The sequence below is a fragment of the Varroa destructor genome, unplaced genomic scaffold, assembly GCF_002443255.2.
Source record: "Varroa destructor unplaced genomic scaffold, Vdes_3.0 BEIS01000002.1, whole genome shotgun sequence".
NCBI lineage: Eukaryota > Metazoa > Arthropoda > Arachnida > Mesostigmata > Varroidae > Varroa > Varroa destructor.
The window spans coordinates 9699919-9708874 of NW_019211455.1; the positions used below are offsets into that span (position 1 = coordinate 9699919).

The 8956-nt window shown below is 36.9% G+C and overlaps 1 protein-coding gene across 1 annotated transcript; it reads left to right on the top strand.

Moving 5' to 3' along the window:
• The first annotated feature begins 460 nt into the window (after positions 1-460).
• On the top strand, positions 461-8928 carry wls (Wnt ligand secretion mediator). Its single transcript, XM_022794225.2, has 10 exons — positions 461-707; positions 2127-2278; positions 2676-2835; positions 3113-3258; positions 3427-3609; positions 3769-3916; positions 4268-4395; positions 5428-5525; positions 6041-6507; positions 6945-8928. The coding sequence occupies exons 1-10, from the start codon at positions 593-595 to the stop codon at positions 7064-7066; spliced, it is 1719 nt and encodes a 572-aa protein (XP_022649960.1). The 5' UTR covers positions 461-592; the 3' UTR covers positions 7067-8928.
• The last annotated feature ends 28 nt before the right edge of the window (positions 8929-8956 follow it).

Consider the following 8956-nt stretch of genomic DNA (forward strand, 5'->3'; position numbering starts at 1 on the left):
TAACAGCTCATGGGTTGATAATCGTTTCTGTTATTTTGAGAGTTTTAAGTTATGAAAGAGCAATGAGACTCGTAATAGAGATATAAACTGAGAGGAAATTTCTATGTGAAGTACAATCGGCCTATGTGAAATACATATAAGGAAAGGACGGTATGACAGGACACTTTACTTGCGTCCTTAATGTGCATCTTGAATTTCCCTTACTACAAAATATACCGACACATCTAAATTATCAAGTTTATACTTAGTTCTAGTACGTTACCAACCGGCTCCAACAGAATATACTCGGCGATGTTCTGACGTGCAGATACTTAGGATGTCATCTGACATCTTATCCGTTTCGGCGAATTTCACCACTACATCGGAAACTATTTGTTTTACGTCGTATTACGACGGTCAAATCGACTTAAGCTGAACCGCCCGCCGCTCTGACACAGACAAAGCAAAAACAAAGCGTCAAAAAATTCATCCATGCAGACTGAGAGTGCGCGTCGGTGAGCGGTTTTCATTGTCTTGGAGGGTAGTTCAGTAAAGAAGAGCGTTAGAGGATAAAAAAAAAAACTGCCAAAAACTTAAGCAGCCTCTCGCGACAATGGCGGGTGGAAGCGGTTCAATCTTAGAAAATCTGTCTGGAAAAAAATTGGCGGTTATTGTGAGTATTGTCCTCGTCGTTCAGGGGCTGTGCTTTCTACTCGGAGGTGTAATCGGTACGTATTATCCGTAAAACAGATCTAATAGCCTTAGAGTTTGTGTTCAGTGCTTACCCAATTACCGACGAATAATAGAGGTATCGGCAACAAATATTGGCAACAATGACCTATTTTGGCGGCGAACCATGCGGGAAATTCGGCCATAATCGATAACTCAGCGAGAACGCGGGTTTGTCATCAACCTTGTTTCGGGTCTTTCTCTCGCGGCAGTTTTGTAAAGGATTTTGTCTTTGCGGCGCACAAAGCTTTAAGTAATATTTTTTTTTACGAAAATATCTCGCTGTATGCATTTACAATGCGTGACATTTTTCGAATTACAATCTCTGTAGTTTTTAAAGCCACTATTAAATACAATACATAATAAAAATAATAGTCAAGATGTGATATGTAGAAAGGTACTTTATCTGCATAAAAATGTTGGATTATTCAATCCGCACAAATGACACATGCTACATAACAGGTGTAATTAAACAACAATAGAATGTACAAAACCATTGTATAAGCTTCTACACAGAGCTAAATACTATACATGTTATATTCGAGGTTAGTTTGTTTAAAATATAAAGAAGTAGAATAAGCTAAGGAACAAATTTCGAAATCCTAATAAGCCTTATTTTTACACTAGCTATATTGTATTCCTAAACCGAATAATTTTATCAATTTTCATTTGATATTGGCTCTCATTTTCGAATTATTTTAAATGCTAAAAACACATCATAGCAGAAATAATGCTTGCATTGCTCTAAATGTTTGTAAGTATTTTCGAACTTGTTTTGCCATTCTAAGAAACATTACGAAGAGACATATGTTTCCATCTATGTTTACAATATGTTGTTTAGCTCTTTTACAATAAGTAAACAATCGAAAATTGTTAGGGACAGTCTCGCATACTATTAAGGTTATATATTAATTTAATCTTTTCGCTTGTAAAAGCATAAAAAAATGCTATTAGGTAGGCTCATAGCCGAATATTCGGAATTACTTTTCACATAGATGTAAATATATATGAAAGTTACATGACTACGAAACTGAGCAGGCATTTCTCATAACTCCCGTAGCAATATCCAAAAACATTGGGAAGCCTAAATTTTTGTGAGATTTACGTCGGGTATCGGTTGAAAATACTTTAAGGCTTAACATTTATTTTATCGCTTAGAAAGGAGCACTGTTTTGTTGTGTACTAATTAGATTTTTTTTCTTTTATTTATTTTTTTCGCGGTATTGACAACAAGGCTATAGTACAAAGGTCAAAACACTTATTATCTATTGGTTATGAACGTTACAATTCTTCTTTCTGCTTATCTATATATTGCTTTAGATCACCAGTGTAAGTCATGTACATTTACAGATACAATGATTGTTTAAATATATACGTACGTCCTTTTTTAATTGTGCATGTTTTTGTTCTCCTGGTAGCTCCTGCGCCATCGAATGCGGATCAAGTGCTTGGCTCGATATGCGCCCAGGAAAACCCCACGGTTCCTGGAGACTTCAGCTGGCCATGGGCTTTTCCCAGAGGATCGAAAAGGCGTCCAGTCAACTGCAATTTAATCGAGAACCTTGCCTATGTAAGTGATTATCTCAGATGCTCAGAAGTCGAAACTAGCGGATTGCTGTATTGCGTTCCTTATATGCTGCCGACATAAAAACCGTATGTTTTTATCACAACCAAAATGTCGATTTACGATTTTTTCTGGGTTCATATACATCTCGTAATCCACTCTTAAGCTTGAAACATGGTATTACCTTCCATTGAGACACCTTCTATGCATCTGTTACAAATTTTATCAACAAGTAGACAAGATTGTTACAATTAAAATGTGCTAATTCTCAACAAATATCTTTATGGCATATATATACTTCATTTATGAGATCGAGTTTTATCTTGGCCATTAACATACTCCTACGTGTCCTTTCGTCTCGTTACCTGATCGTGATTGCCGCGTACGATCCTCGCCCCCATAGATACACACAAAGGACCTCAACATCACCGCTAATCATCTCGTGTTCTCGTTTCAATTGCCTTTACCAAAAGAAAACAAAGACCTCGATTATTCGCGTTGGCAGCAGAACCTTATCGGCGTTCTGCACATGGATATCCTTCACGACCCCAATAATCCGCTTAGTGAGTTGGCCTATAAAGTTTCATCAAATCTTTGTCACGTTAACCATGTAGTACGCCTGATCGCTTAGAGTAAACTGTTGACTGATCGATGAACTTTTCGATAAACTGTTTGATTGTACACAAGGCGTGGTTAGAAATTTGGAATTATTTTCTGCATCGCATGTCCGTAAAAAGTCCGGTTCATTTTTAGGGTTTTACTCAGTTTTTGTATGGCGTATTTGCCTGATAGTATTCAATGGATTGTACTTATTTCATCAGTGTATTCCTACCCTTACAGAACAAGATCCTGTAGTAACTATGGACATAAAGATGGGTTATCGTAATAAACATGAGAGCCCAGACACGTGGCACCTTTTAGCAAATTCCACAGAGACCCGGACATTAAAATGTGATATTAATTCAACTCACCATCATATCGACCAGGTTGGTATATGCATTAGAGAAATTTTTCGATTTTTCTCTATAATAAAATTAGTTTTTGTATTGGTGTAGATATAATGATTTTTATTGCAGACACTATAGATGACAAATGTTTCTTTTTTGTTAATTTATTTTCTCATTTTTCATGTTTTACGTGGACGGAAACCAAAGCTGCATTATGGCGGTTACAACTGTGACGTGATGTCACTGTTCGAATTGGGCTCACTGCACCACGACTATTATCTCATCAACGTGAAATTCCCGCTCAACGAAGATCAGACTATTAATACCCATATTGGACAACTCAACGACGTTTGGCTTGTGGTGATTCACCAGAATGGCGGTTTTACTCAGGTTGCTATTATACGTATTATATAAAAATAGATATTTTTTTCGATCAAGTGGTGTGAACGTCACCAAGGTTGAGCACGGCAAATACAGAAGCTCAAAAATAAATCAACACATCTGTTCGCAGCCATCGGCTAATGATATATATTGTGTGTTCATGTGCAGGTGTTTCTGTCGTTGAAAACGGTGTTCTTGCCGATTATTCTCGCAACAATGATGTGGTACTGGAAACGCATTCGCATCATGGACCGGCCGCCGCATTTACTCGAGTGCTGCATATTGGCCCTCTCCGTAGCCATGACGGCGATTAATCGTCAGTACCATCATCACTATTTTATCATATCAGAGGTATAGGCAATCAGGAACCAGAGCTCAGGAATGGACGTTTTATCGTCTTTTTCTTTCTTATATTTTTACCCTTAAGGCCGGAATTGTACTATATATCCACATAACAAAAAACAATACTCCATGCTAGCTTCTAAGCTTGAAGACCTTTTCTAAACGTTTTTGTTTCATTTGCGTCATGCTTTTGTTGATTGTTAACTGATAGATGGAAACACCTAGAACGATCGCACTTCTTGTCTTTGTAATTACGCGTTGAATTAAAATCTTTATTAGACAATATAATAAACGCAACGTTCCTTTTGCTTTGCATGACTTCCAGTTCCTATCGAGTTTTTGACGCTTTCGTTCAACATGCCGTATATGATGCTGATTTGTGACATACGTCAGGGTATCTTTTATGCCATGCTTTTCAGTTTTTGGCTGATCTTCTGTGGAGAACATCTCATGGTAGGTGTTAACTTCAGTCCGTTGGCTAGAGCTTGCTAAAAAATGGCTTGATAAAAATGCCTTTTTGAGCACCTTGTGTTTATTAGTCATTAGCTCTCGAATTAGACGTTTTTTAGTTGCCGGCACCTGACCGATTCAAAAGACATCCGAAATAGGTTTTGGTATCTATAATTGGTGCTTACACTATGCCAGATAATCAACTTTTATATTTGTAGAGACTTCTGAAGTTTGTTCGATAGGCCTAGTGCCAGTAAAGATTAAAACATTATTTATAAGATGTTTATAACAAGAATAGCTAAATTACAAAATACGGTCAGTGTTGAATATGTTTGATTTGAGCAGGTACACTCTTAAAGCTGTTCTCCCTTTTTAACTATGACAAAAACTTTTTTCCTGAATGTCGCATGCAAACAGGAGGACAATGTAAGTTAAACTAATCATCCGTAAAGCTAGATTCGGTGTTGTCTGAGTTATGTTCATTTATTGCTACGTTATCAATAGCGAAAATCAAGATCGAGTAAACTGAGGATGTGCTCCAAATAAAATTACTGTATGTACAAAAAGCAATTTACTGATGCTTTTGGAGATACGGTGAATTAAAAGCCGCTGAGATTGTTGTCCATAGAAATCAGTTAAGAAAAATTTTTCCAAAATATTTTAAATAAATTAATATTTCAGAAACTGGTTTACTGCTATACACGTGTTTCTCTAAGGTTGTATGGTGAAGTTATCCACGTAAGCTGAGACTTTAACCTCCTAGACGTAGAGACCCGAAAATCTCCTACTATTGAGCAGCGGAATAAAAAGAACTTTAATTAATACTTTTTTTCAGCTATAAAAACTTTACTAGTTCTATCTCTTTTTATTTTCTCGGAGAAATTATGTCACAGTTGTTTATTCACAGCAACTGCTCATGCAGTAATTTACACTGACCGTAGCGTATTTGTAAACAGAAGTGAAACATTTTGGGGCATTTTTCTTAAAGCCGTGTAACATTTTTGCATTTTTAATTTGAAATCTTGATGATTTTAGGATGACGTTGAACGTAACCGCCTGAGCGCCTATTGGCAACAGCTTTTGTTCGTATTCACTGGCTGTCTATGCATGCTCGTTTTCGACATCTGCGAAAGGTTAGTTACCTAAGATTCTTCTTGTAATGACCTGTTAGTGTAAAATGCAATCATTCATTTTAGTTGCATCTACGAAACGAAAACTATATATATATATATAGTTTTACATCTATGTAAAATATCTGTCAAGGGATTGTTGCTGCCACCGTGGAGAAAAATCGGATTATTATTATTCTTATTATTATTAAATATAATATTTTATAATACACTTGTGTATTTGTAAGAATTAACTGCTATTTATTTTCTATTCGCATAACAATATGTTCATACTTCAGAGAAATGCAGGATGTGTTCTCATAATGATAATAATACAGTACATTGTAAAGCGTCAGATACTTTTACCTTTTACTTTTATCTCTACGCGTATCTGAAATTTCAGTAGCTATATCTTAGGCGGCTTACTACAGCTTCACCAGCTTTATTCAATCAATATTACATAATCATTAGTACAAGGACATAATAACATAGAACATTTCATTACTTCTTTTTTTTTTTTTGTCAACACTGTACATCAGAGGGGTGCATCTGACAAATCCATTCTACTCCATTTGGTCGACTCAGCTTGGCCACGATTTGGCAACGGGCTTCCTCGCGCTGACGCTTGTTTGCGCCATTTCCTATTTTTGCTATTTGTGTCGTCTGTTGTATCGCGTCCGATGTAACATCTCCTCAAAACGTTCGGCCCTACCTGGTATGAGTCAAACTCGGCGTCTCTTTTATGAAGGGATCATCTACCGATTCAAGTTCCTTCTGCTCGCCACGCTGGTAACCGCAGCACTGACAGTAGTAGCGCACTTCGTGTCGCAGTGGTCTGAAGGCCAGTGGAAGTTCGATGAGGAGATATCATTGGAGTTCACATCAGCTTTCTTCACGGGTGTTCTGGGCTGCTGGAACGGCTACGTCTTTATGTTGCTTGTTTTGTACGCGCCCAGCCACAAATATAAAAATCAAAGTCAGGGTACCGATCTCAATAATCTGACAGGTACGGAAAATGCTATTATAATTACCATAATTATCGTAATAAAAATAATAATGCAATATATTCAATAGGAGGCCGTGATGCAAGCTTTTCGTTCGATATAGACTTTGTTCAGTATAATTACTGAACTGTCTAAGTCGTTCGAGAGGTTTGCTAGTTTCAGTAAAGTCTTCAACAGCCCTGGCTGGCATTGTTCCTTGAAATTCTCTTACTACTAATGCTGATATGAGCTATAAAGGCTACAAAATACTGAATATATAAAATACCGAAATACACGAACTAGAATCGTTTCTACGAAGTTTTGCGCTGTGATGCAAATATTTTACTATTTGCCGATATACTGTATGGTATATATGTTACACGTGTTTTACAACGTCCCTTGCAATGTATATATTCAGAAAAATTACATTAAATTACATGTTGCTTTTGATACTTCGCAGACGAAAACCAGGACAGCATTGAATTCTCCCGTCTCACCAATTCTGAAGGTTGTGCCGAGGTGCCTGAAGCATCAGGAGTCGCAGCCCTGGCCGAATTCGCCAAAAAAATCGCTGTAGATTAAACGGTCTCAATGTAGCATGCTACAGAACCTGCAGAAAATTTGCCATTTCCCAAAAAAGATAATGCTTTCATGTGGTATATGAAAACAAGAAAAACTGAGAAAATATTACGTAGCAAATGACCAAATACAAGCACATATTCTATACAAGAACATTACCGCTCTTACCAAAATGTCGGCACAGTGGCTCTCAGAAATCGATTGTGTGACATCATGACCTGGTGCAGTTTTTGAGTATATGTTGGTTTTTTGCAATCAAACAGTGTCCAAGTAGAACTAGTTTGCATACTTTTTATCGCCTCTAATTATATATGCTGGTCGATTAATTTACCAGCTCTTTGGGACTCGCTGATAGTACGTGTGGTACGAAGGTAACAGAGTACTTAGACATCGATTATATCTGTGTGCTTTTCAGATATCTTTGCCCCTCCTCTTAGTAGTAACCGTAATTGTGTGTGCCTCTAAGACCAAGCTTCGGCGGCGATCTTACGTGAATATAGTTTAGCGATCTAATTAGTACTTAGTCAGTTTTTGAAGAGCAATAGAGTTCGATGATCTATACGCTCTATACTTTATCAGTAAGATTAGTTGGTTCTGCTTTAGAGCTAACCGTTTGCCGAAGCGGTTGCTTTTACCTTATTGATATTAGTGCTCACGAAAGTCTAAAGGGGCGTTTGTGTTTTATGAGTTTATTATCAATGAATTGATCGGTCAAACGATCAGTTGAAGTAACTTGCAGTCGCTCAGTGTTCACCTATTCATCCATTGCATAACCAGGATTTAGACACGGAAACCAGCAACAGCAACAAATAACAACATAAACAAAGATTGTAACATTGCTCATCAAAATACCACATATTCTTATTTGACGACAGTACATTGTTCGTTCTTAATCATTGTGCGTGGGTGTGTTAAATCTTTTTTTGTTCCCGGGTCCGTACATTAATGCACTAACAAATATTATCAACACAACGCCTTAGTTGCGTACCATTACCACTATACATTACATACAAACACCACCCACACATAGTCCATATAAACAGTCAGATATTTGTCTAATGATCATCCGTCGTAGAGGGTAACGGAGACTGTCGTTGGAACCTGCCCTCACTTTCGGAGATTCTCTGTTCATGTACTTGTTTATCTAGGAATCGCAATGTGTTTAATTTTATGCGCAGATTTATACAAATGAATATTTATTCGTTTTGAAATAATAATGTGAACATGTTTTTGCTTATATGTGATCTGTGAGCGGTCTCAACTCACGGCATTGGTAACCGTTTACCAAATAAGATTATGTTATTACGGACCAGCTTTTAGAAACTTAAATTGCAAACTTCGCCTTTGTTAACTGTTTATGTTTCTGTAACAAGTGTTACTTTTATTTGGCGCCTCGAGTGAAGAAGTTTGGCCGCAATGTCGATGCAGGTTAATCGATAGAGAAGCATTATTATTATATGTATTATTAAGAAAGGAGCTCACATGGCGCTTAGCTACCAGGCGCAGAAACTAAGCTGCAATACAGATCTCAAATTTACCATAAGAGCTGGATCAAGTCTCCGCAAATGCTTGTTGCTAGTGAGCAAATGGCTTGAAAAGTAATGGAGAAATGTGAAAGGGCTATCGCGCAAAAATCTTAAACGCTATAATCTGAAACGCTATAATTTAGCTTTAAATTGGCTAAATAATGGAAGAACGTACAAATCAATCACTTGTAATTCCTTATCAACATCTATCTCATCACATAACCAGATACTCTTACAGGCTATTGTAAACAGCATTCATTATATTAGTGTATATATATATATATATATATATATATATATATATAATAAATGATTTCACGTGAATAGCAAAGCCATCGACAGCGCTTGTTTTCATTATTCTATGAAC

What these genes read in the sequence shown, in the direction of transcription:
- wls (XM_022794225.2), top strand. Translation starts at nt 593, where the DNA reads ATGGCGGGTGGAAGCGGTTCAATCTTAGAAAATCTGTCTGGAAAAAAA. An exon ending in TCTACTCGGAGGTGTAATCG is followed by an intron (nt 708 to 2,126) that starts GTACGTATTATC and finishes TTCTCCTGGTAG; the next exon opens with CTCCTGCGCCATCGAATGCG. An exon ending in CTCACCATCATATCGACCAG is followed by an intron (nt 3,259 to 3,426) that starts GTTGGTATATGC and finishes CGGAAACCAAAG; the next exon opens with CTGCATTATGGCGGTTACAA.